This window comes from Mastomys coucha, unplaced genomic scaffold (genome assembly GCF_008632895.1).
Source record: "Mastomys coucha isolate ucsf_1 unplaced genomic scaffold, UCSF_Mcou_1 pScaffold15, whole genome shotgun sequence".
Classification (NCBI taxonomy): domain Eukaryota; kingdom Metazoa; phylum Chordata; class Mammalia; order Rodentia; family Muridae; genus Mastomys; species Mastomys coucha.
This window is the reverse complement of record NW_022196897.1, coordinates 19,562,384-19,580,961: the sequence shown is the minus strand read 5'-3', so window position 1 is coordinate 19,580,961 and position 18,578 is coordinate 19,562,384. Positions and strand designations below refer to the sequence as shown.

The following is an 18,578-nucleotide window of genomic DNA, read 5'->3' as shown; positions in this document are numbered from 1 at the left end:
AACAGGGTTTCTCTGTGTAGCCCTAGCTGCCTGCCTCTGCCTCCTGAGTGCTAAGATTAAAGATGTACCACCACTACCCAGCTGTTTCGGTTTTTTGAGACAGAGTCTCTATGTAACCGTAGCTATGTAAACCATGCTAGACTTGAACTCAAGAGATCCATCATACCCAGCACCCAAACAGATTTTTGAGATGTTCATTAACTGCACCATTGCTCAGTGATGCTCTTGCCTAGTGGTATAAACAAGGCCCTAGGTTTCATCCCTAGCCTCGGGAAAAATGATTAATGGCTCAGTGGGTAAGTGTGATTACTGCCAAGCCTGATGCCCTTGGGACCCATATGGCAAGCAAGAACTGACTCTTCCAAGTGGTCCTGGCTTTCATACACATGCACTCACACCAATGCACATAAATCAACGTGAAAGAGAAAACAACGTTGAGCTGGAGAGATGGCTCAGCAGTGAAGAGCAACTGCTTTTCCAAAGGTCCTGAGTTCAAATCCCAGCAATCACATAGAGGCTCACAACCATCTGTAATGGGGTCTGAGGTGTCTAAATATAATATAATACATATAATATTTTATGTATATGAGTATACTATGAGCACAGTATACTCATATACATAAAATAAATAAATCTTTAAAAAAAAAAGAAAAGAAAAAACATTAACTGAAAATGTGTAAATCAAGGCACCATATTGGTAATGTTTAGTGAGCTGCTCTCTGTGTAGCCCAGCTTGGCCTCAACTCCTGCTTCTGTCCCCATATGGAATCACAGACCTGTGCTACCACGCTGGGCAGGCCATTTTAAACCGTCATAAGGAATCAAAGCATGCAAACTGGCCCTCTACACCAAGTACTTGTATCCTGTCTCTTTTAAATTATTACTAAAAAGTTAATACACCACCGTGTCAATTACACATAAACATGGCTTTTCCCAACCCATTTTTGTTTTCTTGTCAGAGCATCAAAAAACACTACTGGCCCAGAATATTCATTCTCTGTTATCAGTAATGGCTCAGCTTCTTACAAACCACTCTCACAGGCAGGAAAAACACAGGAGGCCAGTCCCTGCTGGTGGACAGGCTGAAGGAGAACCTCAGATGCTAAAGAAACCGCTCACACACAAGGGGAAGGAAGCCCAGATAGAGGGTACAGATCCCTTGAACCTGTCAGCAGAAGGAACACATGGTAGGACTCAGATCCCAACAAAGGCTGCTGGCTCTCTTTATTCTCATATCCACATGACTCTGGCCTAACTCCACCACCTTCTCTCCAACTGCATATTTGTGCATTAAAGGAGACCGAATGGGAGTGGAAAGAGACCATTCACGGTGGCACTGCCATGTCTTTGTCTTTGGTTTTCTTTTTCCAGGGTTGGGGTAGGGCTGGAAATTGAACCTGGGAACTTGCACATGTTAGGAATGTCCACCCCTGAGATATATCCTCAGCCCACCATGTTTTCTACCAGGACAGTTTCATGGGATATTACATTGTATGGTGTGATTGGAAGTCATAAATTCTCCAAGCTACTCCAAGATTAGTCATCAGGCCGGGACACTATGCTCTGAAAGAACTAAAGCTATCCCTCCTACTGGGACCCAAGTGCCCAAACCCACCATTTACTTCCCCTTAGCCTTGTCTCAGAACAGGAGAGGACAGGCCTGGCTCTGCAGTCCTGCTGCAGATGAGTAATGTGTTTGTCAGATCCTCCCTGGGGACCACACGGCAGACTTTTCACTCCTAACACTGGTCCAGAGAGGTGCACAGTCCCATTCTTCAGCTCTTGGCCTCATCCCTCCTGGTCCAAAAGCCTCTGGCGTGTTTCTAGCATGATCTCCTCCATTACTTCTGGTTTTAAGATATCTTTGATCTGAAGAAAATAGAAAATAGTATGTGTTCATTCAGAAATATCCATCAAGTCAGCTAGAACAAGGGAATGAGGCCTGGCTAGCATACACCTTCTGCATTTTGCACTCCATCAGTAGACCAAGCAAGCACACAATCCCAGCTCCAGACCCAGCTTAGAAAACCAGCCAGCAATATGCTTTTGGAGAGCTGACAATAGAGCTATTCTGTCATCAGTCATCAGATTACACCTGAGGGCTGAAGAGATGGCTCTACAATTAAGAGAACTGGCCGCTCTTCCAAGGGACTTGGGTTCAATTCCCAGTACTCCCATGGCAGCTCACAATGGCTAGTAACTCCAGTTCTTGGGATCTGATGCTCTCTTCTGGCCTCCACAGGCACTAGGCATGCACATGGTGCAGACATATATACATGCAGGTAAAACACCCATACATTTAATTTTTTTTAATTAAGAAAAAAAATCTCTCTGTTAACATAAAAAAAAAAAATCAAGAAGATGGTTAAAAAAAAAAAATCCTATCTAGCATTCCCACCCTAAATCCTAGCATGGGGCTAGACATTGAGAATACTGGAAATAACTCAGGAACATGGCAGGGACTTGTTAAGATTGCCTCCAGGCCAGTTCCTGCCTGGGGTATGGGAAGAAAAGTGAAACGCTGAAGCAACTTGCATGCAGGAAGAGGAGTCTGGGTACCTGATGAGCAAGGGAGGCCTCATAGCAGTACAGAATGCTGGTGTCGAACAGCATCATTCTCTGAGTTACCAGCAAGACTATACAGTTCCGAAGCCGGGAGATCACCTCTCGATCACTAAGGGCTACTGGCTACACAGGGACACAAGGGAAAGGGAAAAGAAATACAAACAGGATACAAATAAACAAACAGTCCCAGAATCCACAAAAAGAGAAATCACATTTCTACCTTGGAACTTCATGTCTCCCAAAACAACAAACTGTAGAATTGTTTATTTTTTCAAATGGTACACATACAACTTCATGTATGCATATGCTCATGAGGTCAGGGGCCACCCTTGAGCATCATCCTAGAGTGCCATCCACCTCCTCTGAAGGAAGTCTTATCTGTAAGCCCCAGGGATCCTCCTAACTCCACCTCCCCAGTGCTGGGACTTCATGTACACCAACACACCTGACATTGTCACCTGGGTCCTCATGCTCACAATGTAAGTGCTTTACCAACTAAACCATCTCTGTGGGCCCCCGTTACCTCTGCAGTGACTGTTTAGCTGTTACCCTGCAACTTTGCAATGTTTACCAGCAAAGTTCAAGTTCAAAGCCACTGAGTCTGTCTGTTCAGGGAAGAGAAGACTTTTTTTTAAAAAAGATTTACTTATTTTACACTGTTGCTGTCTTCAGAAACACCAGAAGAGAGCATCAGATCCTACCACAGATGGCTGTGAGCCACCATGTGGTTTCTGGGAATTGAACTCAGGACCTCTGGTGTTCCTCCAGCCCAGAAGAGGAGACTCTTGTTTTAAGACAGGGTTCCAGACCAGGCTGGCCTCAAACTCAGAAATCCACCTGCCTCTGCCTCCCAAATGCTGGGATTAAAGCGTGTGCCACCACTGCCCAGCCTCATTTTTTTTTTTTTAAGATTTATTTTATTTATGAGTACACCGTAGTTGTTTCCAGACACACCAGTAGATAGAGGGGATCAGATACCTTTCAGATGGTTATGAGCTACCATGTAGTTGCTGGGATTGAACTCAGGACCTTTGGAAGAGCAGTCAGTGCTCTTAACCACTGAGCGATCTCTCCAACCTAAGAGGAGACTCTCTAGCTCAGACCTGTTCATAGCACAGCAGTTTCTGCAGAGAATGCACCAGTGAACAAACCACAACCACACTACAGGCATCTGCCGCTCACACAGACGGGTAGCTTCCCAAGACACTACTGCTGAGATGCTGCAACATCTTTGTGAGTTCACTCACAATGCTCTACAATGACATTCACCGAACACTGCCATTTCTCAGCATCCTAGGTGGCACAAGACTATTGATATATTAAAAGGCAACAGGGCTCAGCAGGTAAAAGCACTTGCTAAATGCCAAAGTGATGTTTGCTCACCTCCAAGTTGGCAATGAAGCCCCCAGCATCCTCATCCTTGTGCTCAGGTGTCGGGTAGATCCAGATGAAACCGTTGTTACCCAGAATCACCGAGGCGCCACATGGCAAGTCATGGAAATGAGTCTTCTGTCTTTTCACCAGGGAAGGCGAGACCTGGACTAAAACTCCCTGACCTAGCTAAAGAGACAGACCATAAGACAGGCAGAGTAGCACATGCCTGTAACTCCAGCACTTGGGTGACCAGCCTGGGCTACATGAAACCCTGTCTCAAAACAACAAGCAAAAAGGAAATGGATCAGATAAGCCAAGTAGGGGGAGCACAGCCCCTGAGAGGCTGAGGCAAGAGGCTATCTAAGGAGACACCCCCCCCACACACACACACCCTGCAGAACAACAACAAGAGCAAGAAACAATCAGTGGGATGAATGCAACTCAGATTCAGAATATACAACCCGGTGTGCCCCACCACTATCCTGCTTATGGACACTGCAGTCATCTAGTGAGCGCACAGACAGCATGCACTTGGCAGAAAACATTTCTGGCCCACAGCTATCTACACATTCCAGAGAAGGTAGCAGTCAGGTTGGCAAGATGGTGGTAAAGGCACATGCTATCAAGTCTCACAAGCTGAGTTCAATACCCAGAACTTACACGGTAAGATAACCAACTCCTACAAGATGTCCTCTGACCACCACACATATGCATATGGGGCACGCACCACCCCCCCGTTTTTCAAGACAGGATTTATTGTTTTTCAAGGCAGGATGCAGGATTTCTGTGTAGCCCTGACCATCCTAGAACTCACTCTGTAGACCAAGCTGACTTGAACTCAGAGATCCATGTACCTCTGCCTCTTGAGTGCTGGGATTAAAGGCATACACCATCACCGCCAGGCAGCTCATTTTAATTAAAAGAAGGTAGCTGTCAATACTGCATCACTTCCCTTTGCCAGGGAAATCCAGACAGGTGTGCTGGCCATTACAGAAACTAGAGCCAATGAGGCGCCTCCCACTAGCCACATAACAAACAGTTCCCCTCCATGACTCTAGTTTCGATCTTAACCTCAAATTCCCATGCCACCCACAAGATGTGGTCCAGTGGATTGGCAAAACCATGCCAGGGCTTGACAGGTCAGTTCTAAGTCCACATCCAATACCAAAGTGTCTATAGCACCAGGCTGGAGCTCAGCACACACAGCTCCTCCTAACTACTTCAAGTGCATGTTCAGGAACATGGTGACAGCTGTCACTTCATTAAAGGACACTGCTTTTTTATTCTTCTCAGAAAATGATAAGCCAAGAAACAAAGATGCTCTAATGTGTCCTAGGAAGTATGCTATCTAAAATAAACCTCAATAATGGAACCTCACAGAAGCAGGCAAAATAAACATAGATGCTCAGATGGGAAATCCATCTCTGGTAGCACTATGTTGATGGCACTGTAGACATGGTTCTGTGGACAGGCAGCCAGCCTCTCAATGCTGGGCTGAACATCTCCCAAAAAGAGTCTCAGAGCCCCAAGCAGAGAGGTTCTACCAGAACAGGCTCCTCAGGAGGAAAGGGATTTAGGATACCAATCACCCTGCCCAGCCACCAGCAGCAGAAGTCCCCTATCCCGGTAGGCCACTTGTCCTAAATAACTGGGTTCTGTGTTGTTGCTTTTTGTTCTTAGTAGTCTCTCTGTAACCCATGCTGGCTTCCAGGCCTATGACCTCCAAACCCAGCTAACTACCAGAACCTTAGGTCAGCATGCCAGGGAGCTACAGGGATTCAGAACTGAACTCAATGCCTCAGAGCCTGACTTACCTTTCCGTATTTCAGGCTCCTCGTGTGCAGAGAAACAGCTCCATCTGAGAACACGGCCTGGACCTCTGCCTACTCATGTGATGAAGGAAGAACGGTAGCCTTAGCAACCTACGCTTGTGCCGCCTGCCTGCAGCCAGCTTCCCCTCACATCACCAGCAGGTCACTCTGGCCATCTTTGATGAACTTTATAGAGGACATTACTATGACCTCAGCTTCCCCCTGGGTGGCAAGAGCATCTTGATACAATCTTTTCATAGATGCATGTTCACATCATTAGATGATCTGAGGGCTGGTGAGGGGGCTCTGTGAGCAGACACCTGCCATCAAGCCTGTCAAACTGAATTCTATCCCTCAGATTGAGGTAAGAGAACCAACTCCTGCACGTTTTCCTCTGACCTCCACATACAGCAGTTGAACACAAACAAATATGATCAAATATTTTTTAAAATAAAGAAAATTTGGGTCTACATTTTCTTAATTTGGACACAGGCAGGTCCACAGTCAAGAATGATGGCCCAGGAAGCTGAGACAAGAATGTATGTATTTGAGGCCAGCCTGGACTACCCTTTATAATAAGAAAGACTGTTGGATCTTCACCACGAATCACAAGTTACAAAACCCAAGGCATGGTTCTGAGCTAAGGAAAAATGAGTGCAGGGCAGCAGAGCCCTGAACCTGTTACCCCAGACTCAGTCCCTGCAAGGCTCTGTTCCTCTGGCCAGACAGAGCACAAGCGCGCTCACAGCCCTGTGGGAGAGAGAATGAAAGGTGCAGGATACACTGATGAGGTCGCCTTCCTGCAAGAAGCCTCTCATGGCCAGCTCATCCTCTGCAGACCTTCTCCTCTGAAAAACACAGAAGCACAAGCACATGTCACAGCCCCTCTCAGGAAAGGCTCTCCCCACCACTGCTCTCTGCTTGAAGCCAACCATGGTACTACAACATGAAGAATTATGACAAGAGGTAGACAGAACTGCTAGTGGGAGCGAGGGAGATGACAGTGGCTCTCCTCAGTGGGACCCTGTGCAGTTGACTGAGCCTGTCTCCCAGCACACTTCACACTAGGCTCTGTCACTAGTCACATATCTCCCTTCACCTCAGAGTCACAACCTCACTCCAAGGCTGCCTTACAGCTGTTATCTCCTATCCTCCACCCATCTATAAAGTCCTTGAGGGACTCAGCTGGGCATCCTTTAATCTGGCACTCTTCATAGGATCCAGCTCAGGGAACCTCTCCAAAATTTCAGACAGACTGAACCATGGTACGGACAAAAAAGCCTGTCACTGTCTGCAATAACCAAGTGCCACTCAAATCACTGAAAAATAAAGACAAGCAGAGCATAGTGGCACACGACTTTGATTTGGGAGGTTGAGGCAGGCAGACATCTGTGAGTTCCAGGCCAGGGTTACACTGAGAAAGCCTGTCTCAACCCCCCCCCCCCACCCCACACTCCAAAAAAAAGAAGGCAAACCCTTCAAGAGACACCTTCACTGTGCAAGGCTGGGACACCAAAAAGGAAATGAGCACTAAGATACTAAGATCCAGGAGCCTCTTCCCAGCTCCCTTCTGGGAGCCCACGACACGGGTGTTTCTGGTCTTACCACACACTAGCTGTGCTGAGAGCCCAGGGCTAGAAGAAAAGCCTCTGTGTTCACCAAAGTAGCAGACTCCATGACAAGACAACAGCGACCTCATGTAAAGCAGACTTCTCAGCTCAACGGGACAGTTCCAGAGCAGGAGAGCACTTACCAGCTCTCCTCCAGGCAGGTTCATGGAGGAGAGGAGCAAGACGGAGTCCAGCCTGGAATTGGTCTCCACCTTCCACCTCTTCTGCTGAACCTGCGAGGGAAATAAATGTGGGCTAGCACCTCACACCACCCCACAAAGGCCCCTGCTTCATACTTTCACAGAACGAAGGCCCCATCCCTGAGCCACCCACCAGTCCCCTTCACTTTGTGAACATTGACTTTACCTCTGTGATTCTCCCCACTACAATGTCTCCGACTTCTCCATTGTATCTGCAAGAGAAAACAGAAGCTTTCCCAGTAGCTGGCAGGCTGGCCAGACCTGTGTCTGAGGCTGAACAAACAAGCACGTGGTTATAATTACTGTTTAGACCTGGGAATTTCAGAATCTCTCCATGTATTATTTCATTAGCTATCCTTAAAGCAATGGCTCATGGCAAGTTGTTACATCTCCATACTGCCGCCTGACTCAGATACTTTGCTGGTCCCTCACCCTAATTCCAAAGGTGAAATTCTCTTTGTTAAGGGCCCAGGCATTGGACTATGTCTCTTTTCTTTTTTTTTCTTTTTTTTTTTGGTTCTTCAAGACAGGGTTTCTCTGTGTACCCCTGGCTGTCCTGGAACTCACTCTGTAGACCAGGCTGGCCTTGAACTCAGAAATCCTCCTGCCTCTGCCTCCCAAGTGCTGGGATTAAAGGTGTGTGCCACCACTGACCGGCTCACAGCTCCCTCAATTACAGTGAGCTCATAGAGTTTTAATGGTGAAAGGCTGGGCAAAGTGGGGAATTAATTATCCACAATCCCAGTGCTTGGGAGGTGGAGTCACAAAGCCATCTGATATCAATAGCCACACAAATGGCTCTGGAGCACTTGTAAAGATAACAAACACAAGGTGAACAGTGCCAGCAGCTGCTTCTCCTTCCCCACAGCAAACTTCCCTCTCCCATTCATCCCAGCTTAGTAAGTGTTCACCCCACCCCATGCTTAGGCCAAAACCTAGATCCCTGTCACACTCTGGGATGAGCCCAACACAAATGCTGCTGAAGACACCTTAAAATGTATGAGGGAGACAAAGACATCCAGACTGGAAACTAGGAAACTCTATTCATTCTGTTAACTATCCTTAAACACATCAGTTACTGCAATGCCCTTACAAGGAGCTAGCTACTGCTGAGGGCCATGCTCATTATCACTTGGTCATTTTTCAGAATACAGTTCCCTAAGTCCAGCTAAGCATGCCCTGTCCCCCTTCACTCTCTCCATGACAACCACAGCAAATGATTAAGACATACATCAGATCATAGCTTTCTTCTACTTGATCCCTTCCAAGGGCTTTCCAGTTGACACAATATGAATTCCAAATCCTCACCATCATTGCCGCGCTGGGCAGGTGGTGGCCTGCCCAGCGCAGCCCCAGCTCACCTGACTACTCAGTCCCAAGCTCATTGGCTTCCCTTCTGGACTAACCTTTATGGGCTTCTTCTAGGTACTGAGCCCTGTGTTTAAGTACTTTATGTGTAGCGTGTCACTGAATTCTAACAATAATCCTGAAGCAGTTATTTTCTTTATGATGCAGAAAAGGAAAGTAACCCAAGGCTTGGAGGGATCAAGTGATGTGAGGAAACGATTGCAGCTCACCCTTCACGCAGTGTCCTAGTTTACTTTCTGTTGCTGTGATTAAATACTACAACCAAAAGCAACCTGAGAAGGAGAGGGCTTACTTGGCCTATAGATTATACTCCATCATCAAAGAACCTGGAGGCCAGAACTGAACTAGAGTCTGTGGAGGAATACTGCTTGTTGGCTTGCCTCCCAGGCTCTCCCTCTCCTCTCCCCCCTCCCTCTCTCTCTCACACACACATACAAAGAGAGCTGTCCTGGAACTCACAGACACCTGCCTGCCTCTGTCTCCCCAAGTGCTAGGATTAATAGCATGTGCCACTATGCCCATTCTTACACATCCCAGCCCCACCTGCCCAGGGATGACACTGCCCACAACGGGCTGGGTCCTCCTACATCAATTACCAATTAAGCAAAAACTTCCAGCTGGGCGGTGGTGGTGCAAGCCTTTAATCCTAGCACTTGGGAGGTGGAGGCAGGAGGATTACTGAGTTCAAGGCCAGCCTGGTCTACAGAGTTCCAGGACAGCCAGGGTCACACAGAGAAAAAACGGGGGGTGGGGGGGAGTACTTGAAAAACATGCCCACAGGTAATCCAATGGAGGCAATTCTTCAGTTCAGGTTCCCACTCACAAGGTAACTCCAGCTTTGTGTCAAGTTGGCTGCTGGTGCTAACTGTGACAAACAGGAACATTCAACATAGCAGGCTTGTGACAGGTCTGATCTTGATGACATGAGGAGACGGAAAAGACCTGTGTATAACCCAGCTGCTCTTAGAAAGAGATACACACCTTCTGTCCTCACCTGGTTTTCAAGGCTTTGACACAGATCAGCTTGTTCACTCTTTCCACAGAGCCGGCCACAGACGCAATGAGCTTCTCTTCCCCCATATATGTCCCATGGCCCCTGTGCAAGACCACAAAGGATACCAGTGTTACCCTGGAGGTGATCTAGAACATCTAAAACATGGTCCTTGAACCTAATAGGTTCCCCCTGCCCTGAGTCTCACACCCTCCAGAGAGCCACGTGGACATCTCTATCTTAAAGAAATGTGCTCAAATGCCCAACAACCTACTTCCACATCCCAGGCAACACAGGAATGAATCCCCAACTGCTCCTAGTCCACCCCACTCAACTACACCCCTGTCCCCCCCTTCCTAACCCTGATTTTCTTGTGGCATTTAGTGTTTCTTTTCCTTGCTAGATCTTAAACTCTACCAGGACATGGGTTTTCCCTTTGGTACCCCAACCACGAAGACTATGTTGAACACATGCTGCAAGTATGAAGGAATGAATTCCAAGATATCTGCCATCCAATACCGTATGCTTAAAGCTTAGAGGCAATGCTATAAACACTATAGCCTCACTTGTACCAAAAAGAAGAAAGAACCAGGTCGGCCACACCTTTGAGTTCAGAATTTGGGAGGCAGAAACAGGTGGATCTCTTGAGTTCTGAATCAGAGTGGTATACATAGTAAGTTCCAGGACAGTCAATGCTACATAGTGAGATCCTGAGGGTGGGAGAGGGGAGCATGGCAGCGGGAAGACAGGCTACCTAATGCAGATTTATCTTTGGTGGTAATACAATGGTGGATTTTGCTCTCCTGCCCCACTTTTCAGTTAATACTCACTACCCTACCAATTCCTATTGTCTTCCAGGTGAGGATACCGGCTCTAACTACCACAACATGTTCTGACTTTCCGTGCTAAGTTTGTATTGTTGGGTGCATCTAATACAGTATGTTGCCTCAACCCCCGCTCCACCAAAATCACTGCTTCAAAGTCAGGCTTGTCTCTGAGGTAACACGGAAAGAGATGACCAAGCCACTGTCCATTCAGAGGGTTGTAAGAGTCCTGCTCCGAGCCCTCCCCAGTTCTCCCTCCCCTGGAAAGCTCAAAAATCCCGAGTTTCAGGATAAGAGTCCAAAAGTTCCGGACACCATGGATCAAAGGAGGGAATCAGGAACTGATAGAGGAGCACCCAAGATGCAAGGAGTCAAAAGCATAAGGCTCGGAAGGGAGGGGACTAGTATGGATGCTCCGATGTGTCCCGGGTAAATCGGTGACTTAGATACAAAGGGACAGGAGGCCTGGGTTCCGGGACAGCGGGCCACGTGCAGAGAGCTCTGCAGCTGCCTCCTGAGGCCTCGGGACCCCCAAATCCTCACGTACCGCATGAAGCCTGTGTCCGTGGTGATCGTGTCCCCCGGCACCACCAAGTGTTTCTTAGAGTCGCGGCCCAAGCTCTCACTGAGAGGTTTGCGAGCCTTCGGAAGCCTCATCTCCAACGCCATCTTGGCGCCAATGACTTGCGCAGGCGCAGCTCCACCCGGCTCTTCAACTCCCGCCTACCTTCAGAAAAGCGACGAATGGGAATGCAGAGTGTGGCAGCCATGTTGACTATTGGCAGCTATTAAGTTAAGCCGAGGAAGAGAGGGCGCCAAGCTGCCATGTTTACTATTGGCCAGAGAGCACCTGCAGAAAGTGAATTCTCACGTTGTAAGGGAATATGACATTAGTTTTGGTTTGGTGTTTGGATGTCAGTTTTGTGTTTATTTTTGAGAAACGGTCCCGTATATGGCTGGCCTCAAACTCTGTATAGTTGAGGATAACCCTGCTGAACTCCACCACCTCCCAAATCTACGATTACATGAGTTTGAGTAGGTTGTGGATTTGGTGGTGGTTTTTTTTTTTTTTTTTTTTTTTTTTTTTGCATTTGATTGGTTTGTTGCTTTATGTGTATAAGCGTTTTTCCTGCATGTAGGTCTCTGTACCACTCCAGTGTCTGATGCCCACAGAGGCCAAAAGAGGTCGTTGGAAGCCCCTGGAACTGGAATTACAGAATTTTGTGAGCAGCCCCAATGTGGGTGCTGGGATTTGAAACCAAGTCCTCTGGAAATGTAGCCAGTGCTCTCAACCTCTGAACCATATCTCCAACACAGGTGTAGGATATTTTTAAGGCAGTGCCTCATGTCATCCAGGTTGGTCTCAAACTGGCTGTATAACCCAGGATGTCCTTGAATTTCTTCTCCTCCTCCACCTCCCAAGAGCTGGCATTACAAGTGGTATGAGTTTTTACCCAAACTATCCCATTTCGTCATTTAGTTATTGCTGCCCAAGTCTAGAGATTGAGAAATGAACCTTTTGCCATCCAAGTCAAGACCACTATAATCTAATATTTTGTAGGCTATAGACTGAGGACCAGGATTTACAGGAAACACAATCTGAGCAGAAGATAGAGCCCTTTGTATATGGCTCCTAGTGGGCCTTGTACTCTACAGCCGAGCTGCCCCTAGGACCTGGTGTAGGTCCCCACCTACTGCTCTGTGACTTTAATGAGTTTTAGTAAAGACCTCTTCTGAGTGATGACATGTGTGTTCTGAAAGATGACTGTTGTAAAAGCCACATGTGAGAAGCAAATCTGTAAGGAGTTATAAATGTAACTTTTATTCTCCTGTTGTAATTGTTGTCTGGGAGGTTTACTGTCTTCATTTGCTAACTTAGGTCTAGTTCTGGAAGCTTTGAGACTCCATACAATTTTATCTAGGCCTAGAATGTTTTCAGCCTCTGAATTACTGCTGAATAAGCTCCCCCTGCCTAGTTCTTTCTGAGCGCTGGCTGGCTGATTCAACTCAGTTGTTCTGGCTCAAATTCCTCTTCCAGCTGACTTATTAGATCCGTCTTTTCTCTTGGCCTCAAAACTAATGAAAGACCCCTGGGGGAGACCCCCACTCAAATCTCGGGAGAACGTACACCCAAGGAATCACGAGAGACCACATCTTGATGTAGTTACAAGAGGTATATTTTGATTTCAGGATGCCCTGGTTCAGCACCACACCTATCTCACGCAGGAGATAGGGGAGCTGACCACGAGGCTTGAAAGTTAGAGGTTTTTATAGGAAAAAAGGGTCTGAGGGAACAAAGGGATCAGTGTGGTCATACATGATTGGCTAGTTCAAATATTAACTATTACGTACAGAACAGAGTGGAAAATTCCTAAGGTTGGTGTTAATCTGAGTCAACAGAGCATCCGACCTTAAACCATATCTGAGAGGACCAGATGGTCCATTACTTAGTGTCTGCCAGGCACGTCTTTGCAGGCCTAGGCCTTGGACATGTCCATGTCCTCGTTTTTGCCTAGACATGTTTTCCTCTATGTTTATAGTTTTATGTCTTCTTGACCTGCCAGCTCTTATGATATCTAACAACTTGTTTGCTCTTTCCCAGGCCTATGTGGCCAGTTTGTGATGGATTCTTAGGCCCATAACTTTTCTTCCTAGTCAGCACAGGTTTAAAGCTTTAATTTCTCCTTACACTAACTCTAGCAATCTTTTCTAATTGGCTCCTTCTCATTCTATGGTTCATTCTGTCTTTTCTTGTGTCTCACTTGTTCTCTCTTAAATATGTCTCTGTAAAACTCTGAAAGTAAGACTGCCTCCTTCCTCTCTGTGCTGCATTCTCTTAGGTAGCCTGTCCTCATGAGAGTGGGGCATATCCTACTGTCAAATCTTTCTCTGATTTGTCACTCTTTCTGTCACTCAATTAGACATCATTTTCCAACATGGGCGCTTCCTTTTTACAAACTAACATTACCTTCGTTGTTTTGGATTAAATGTGTGTGCTAAGGGCAGATCTGTATTCCAGCCAGAGGGATTAAAGGTGTGTGCTAAGGGCAGATCTGTATTCCAGCCAGAGGGACTAAAGGTGTGTACTAAGGGCTGAGCCACACCACAACTAGAAACAGGTTCAGATTCCTGTAACAAGGAGTTCACATGCACACAGGGTACAAAGATCTTTGCTGAAACTCGATTATACTTGAGTGGATGCTTTTCAGTAGCGGATGGAAGATATAACAGATGTCTCCTGTGGTTTCATCTGAAGCTCCTATTTAACAGAGGCATTTCCCCCTTATCCTATCACTCACTGATCCCCATTTCCCCTGGCCCTGCAAGATTTGAAGCTCACTGAATTTGTCTTCAGACAAAAACCTCTCTATGTAGCCCTAGCTAGCCTAAACTTGCTTTGTACACCTTGAACTCACAGAGATCTGCCTACATTTGCCTCTCAAATGCTGGGGCCTCCCAGAAGTGTGTACTATCAAGACTTGCCTCAGTACATTGAATTTCAATCTCACAGAATCAACAGCACAGTTCTCCTCACTCAAACAGGGACTCTAAAGGAAATTATCAGACAGGCCCCCACATACTGTGAGCAGGAAGTAAGGCAGATCAGGTCCTCTCCCTCCTGAAGGCGCATCTGGCCAATTGTTTATAATCTCCAAAGGGTCAGCATTCTTTACTCCTTTTTTTTGTTGTTTTTGTTTTTGTTTTTGTTTTTCGAGACAGGGTTTCTCTGTGTAGCCTTGGCTGTCCTGGAACTCGCTCTGTAGACCAGGCTGGCCTCGAACTCAGAAGTCCACCTGCCTCTGCCTCCCAAGTGCTGGGATTAAAGGCGTGTGCCACCACCGCCCGGCCAGCATTCTTTACTCTAACCAACCCTCACAACTACACTTATCAAGAAAGCCAGCCTTACCAGGAAGTCAATGACGTGAAGTCAATGAGCAGCCAGGACCTTACTCTCCCTCCTTCAGGCCTGGAGGAAACCAGCCAGAGTCCAACTGTTGAGTCAGCTGTGGCCATAAGAGGGCGATGGTGTCCTTTAAGACAGCCTACCCAAGCTGCAGGCCTCAGAGAGGGTCTCTAGACTGGTCCAGGTTCATCCTTCAGGGAAAGACATTGACTTCCCCCTGCTTATCCTCACAGCAGTCACAGCACAGAGCCTGTGGCAGTGAGATGAAACTGTGGATTATGGAGAAGGAAACTGAAACCCAGGAAGGGCTAGAATTCACACAGCAGCAGCAGCCAGTCTCATTCCATCTGATACCAATTTTTCCTCAGAGCCCTTACTATTAACCAAACACTTTCCAGGTGCTCTCTGGCCCTGTGCTAAGTGCTCACTGCTCCCGTGCTGAGTGCTCACTGCTCCCGTGCTGAGTGCTCACTGCTCCTGTGGTGGGTCTCTGCTGAGTGTTCAACAAGCATGTTATTTACATGTAACAGTCCATCCAGGAAGAGGTCATGCTGTTTCCAATGACTGCCTGAGGCCATGTAGTCTCCAAAACAAACCTGGATTTGGGACTAGAACTCAGATTTCTTTTTTTTTTTAATTAATTTATTTATTATATCAAAGTACACTGTAGCTGTCTTCAGACACACCAGAAGAGGGCGTCAGATCTCATTACAGATGGTTGTGAGCCACCATGTGGTTGCTGGGATTTGAACTCAGGACCTTTGGAAGAGCAGTCAGTGCTCTGAACCATCTCTCCAGCCTGCTAGAACTCAGATTTCTACTCAGCTGCTCTCTCTCTGCTCCACACTTATCCTTTCAGCAGCAAGCAGTGGAGTGGGCACCTGGAAACAGCTTATACATCTGGAATGGAGTGGGCACCTGGAAACAGCTGCACATCTGGGATTGGGGTTTATTAAACATATGGACTTAAGCTTTAATTGTTTTGGTTTTGTGCTTATTTTGCATTTATTTGATAACTTGTGTTTGTGTGTGCTTACATACACCCAGGACAGCCTGCAAGAGCAAGTTCCCCTCTACCACTCAGGCTCCTGGGATTAAAGTCAGGTCGTCAGCCTCCTAGTCAGCACCCTTCCCACCTCATCTGCAAAAGAGCAGTCCAGAAGGCTGTGGTTTCAGTGGCGAATCAGGTCTGCTCTATTTAGTGTGCTTTTCTTTAGTTTATGCTTAGATGTGCATATGTGTGTGCAGGTACATGTATACAGAGGTCAGAGGTCAGCATTTGGTGTCATCTTCTGTTGTTCTTCACCTTATTTTTTTGAGACAGCATTAAAGAAGCTTGGCTTAGGCCAAGCAAAGGTTTGTGGCTTTGACACAAAATAATCTTAGGACTAACAAGTGGGAAACAGAATTGAAAATGTTAGTTGAGCTGGGTGGTGGTGGCACACACCTTTAATCCCAGCACTTGGGAGGCAGAGGCAGGTGGACTTCTGAGTTCGAGGCCAGCCTGGTGTACACCTCGAAAAACCAAATAAATAAATAAATAAATAGAAAGTGTTATTGAAGACATTTTAATAAGGTCCTTAAGCACAAGGGTTCTGTTAAGAGAAAGAGATGCACTCAGAAAGTAAGACATACCCAGGTGTGGGCTACTGGAGTTCTTCTTTCTCTGTTAACAAGAAGCTTCAACAAGATTCCCAAGTCAGGTCTCCTTTTCCTCTAACATCCCCATAGCCCTCGCCCCCGCCCCGCCCCTCTTTCTTGCTTCAGCTGAACATGGACGACATCACTTCAAGCAGCTGCTTCCACAGCACTGAGGTTTCAGGCACTGGCATCATGCCCATCTTTTTATGTGGGTGCTTGGCAGGTGCCACACGGTTGCAGATGCCGCACCACACGGTTGCAGATGCCACACACAACACAGTTTCGGCTGCAGGAGCACTGGCAACCTGAATGATGCACTGTATACAGATGGTGGCTCTTTCTTGTATGCTTGACTGTTTTGCCTTCTCCTATATCACACTTGTCCTCAAATACAACTCTGGTAAAAGTTTCTGGGGAAGGGATTAAGGACATTACTAGAGAAGAAATGGCTCTGATGTCTCTTAAGAACAAACTGTTCTGGCCCTGACTTTAAAGCAGTCAAACCAAGCATAACAGGACAAGGGTCTCTGAATGGGAAGCTGACCGCCTTAATTGTTCTTTGGGAAATCTTAGCCAACTCATGATGATTAAGTTGTACCAGAAAATATTTGAAGCAGGAAATGTTTTAGTAATTAACACAATTGAAGACCCCAAGGAAATGGAACACTGGGCCTGGGTCACTAAGGACAGGGATGTCCATGGAAAATACAAGGGACAAGATCAGGGAGAAATAGCTGGGTCTAGTGGATTAGTGAGCAATGGTGAAAGACTCCACAAGGGGAGATCTCTAATAATACACAGTTGGATTTAGAGATATTATTGGGAAAAACTGGAAGATAAATGTATGATACAAAAGATAAAGGATGGGTAAAAGAGTTTGGACCCTGGGAGGGTGCCATTGGATTAGTGAGCTGACTCCCTGGAAAGATTGGATCATCCTGACCTGACCCCCTGCCACTGCCTGAAGGACACTAGGGTACAAACAAGCTCTAAGAGGCAGAATTTGGACTTGTGAGGGAGCCCTGGGGGAGGCTACAAGGGGAATTAACATTGCTTATAGAAAAAAGTATTTATAGTTTGAAAAGTATTGTAGAAATAGATATTTGGGGAGGTCAAGAGCTGCTCCCAGGGACCTGACAAGGGCACTGCTGAAGTGCGCCATGCCTTTCCTTGACGTGCAGAAAAAGCTGGGCATTAGCCTAGACCGGCACCTTGTGTCCCTAAGTACTGAACAGCCCTTTAAGAATGCTGCTCGGTGCCACGCTTTTGAAAAAGAGTGGATAGAGTGTGCACACGGAATCGGTGCAACCCGGGCGAAAAAAGAGTGCAAGATAGAGTTCGAAGACTTCGAAGAATGCTTTCTTTGGTTCAAAATGATGAGGCGGATGCATGAAATCAAGCAACAGCGGAAAAAGCTAATAAAGGAAGGGAAATACACCCCTCCACCTCACCATTCGGGCAAGGGGGAGCCCAGGCCCTGAGCAGAGCAGCTGGGAGCCACTTTCATGCTGTTTCCACTGGAGAGAGAGAATGGTCAAGGAAAGTTCCTTCTTCAAGTATGTAAAAATAAAGAATTACCCAATCTGAAAAAAAAAAAAAGAAATAGATATTTGGATGAGCTTAATAGATTTTGCAAATTTAAGACAAGTTAAAAATATGAATATTACTCTGACCTGTTTAGCACCTTTCTGTTCTTATGTGAATGCTGTGACCACAAGTTTATGCCAGATGAACTGGGATTTAGAGGTTTTCCTGAGAGTTAAAAGTTAATATGTGCCTTTAATCCCAGCACTTGGGAGGTAGAGTCAGGCAAATTTCTGAGTTCGAGGCCAGTGTGGTCTACAGAGTGAGTTCCAGGACAGCCAGGGCTATACAGAGAAATTCTGTCTCGAAAAACCAAACCAAACCAAACCAAACCAAACAAAACAAAACAAACAACAACAACAACAACAAAAGTTAATATGTAATATGCAGATGCTGAACTGTGACTTTTCGTGTGTGTTGTGCTTTCTGGTGGCAAAGTTACATGGGTTTTGTTTGTTTTTTTTTTTTAGGAAAAATAATGGGTTTGAGAAAAATAATGAAAGGGTTTTTGATTACATATTATTGTACAAGGAAATGTGCAACCAATAAAAGATTGAGGTGAACTCGGAGAAAAAAAAAAAGAAGACAAACCAGAAAGCTGTTTCCAAGCAGAGTTTCAGGGCAGCCGTAGGTCACCTGTCAGCTTGCACCCACCTTGCTGCCTGAGATGCTGGCGTCAAACTGACCCAATCCTCCCATTCTCCAG

The 18,578-nt window shown here is 46.4% G+C and overlaps 1 protein-coding gene, 1 long non-coding RNA gene and 1 pseudogene across 3 annotated transcripts in view; 2 read left to right on the top strand and 1 right to left on the bottom strand.

Annotated features, from left to right (window-relative positions):
- The window catches only part of LOC116089978, a 13,693-nt gene extending 5,739 nt beyond the window's left edge, over positions 1-7,954 (top strand). The window contains exon 3 of the long non-coding RNA XR_004118514.1: positions 5,769-7,954. This is a non-coding gene — a long non-coding RNA (uncharacterized LOC116089978). The remainder of the gene's footprint in view (positions 1-5,768) is intronic.
- On the bottom strand, positions 986-11,436 carry Exosc2 (exosome component 2). Its single transcript, XM_031369762.1, has 9 exons — positions 11,291-11,436; positions 9,923-10,024; positions 7,727-7,772; positions 7,504-7,593; positions 6,533-6,598; positions 5,754-5,822; positions 3,949-4,125; positions 2,560-2,688; positions 986-1,869 (listed from the first exon to the last, which is right to left on the bottom strand). The coding sequence occupies exons 1-9, from the start codon at positions 11,410-11,412 to the stop codon at positions 1,789-1,791; spliced, it is 882 nt and encodes a 293-aa protein (XP_031225622.1). The 5' UTR covers positions 11,413-11,436; the 3' UTR covers positions 986-1,788.
- Positions 11,437-17,409: 5,973 nt separating this feature from the next.
- LOC116091917 lies at positions 17,410-17,887 on the top strand (annotated as a pseudogene). The gene has a single exon (XR_004119107.1). The product of XR_004119107.1 is annotated as an NADH dehydrogenase [ubiquinone] iron-sulfur protein 5 pseudogene (transcript).
- The last annotated feature ends 691 nt before the right edge of the window (positions 17,888-18,578 follow it).

What these genes read in the sequence shown, in the direction of transcription:
- Exosc2 (XM_031369762.1), bottom strand. Translation starts at nt 11,412, where the DNA reads ATGGCGTTGGAGATGAGGCTTCCGAAGGCTCGCAAACCTCTCAGTGAG. An exon ending in GTCAAAGCCTTGAAAACCAG is followed by an intron (nt 7,773 to 9,922) that starts GTGAGGACAGAA and finishes TTTCTCTTGCAG; the next exon opens with ATACAATGGAGAAGTCGGAG. An exon ending in GCTTCATTGCCAACTTGGAG is followed by an intron (nt 2,689 to 3,948) that starts GTGAGCAAACAT and finishes GTCCCTGTGTAG; the next exon opens with CCAGTAGCCCTTAGTGATCG.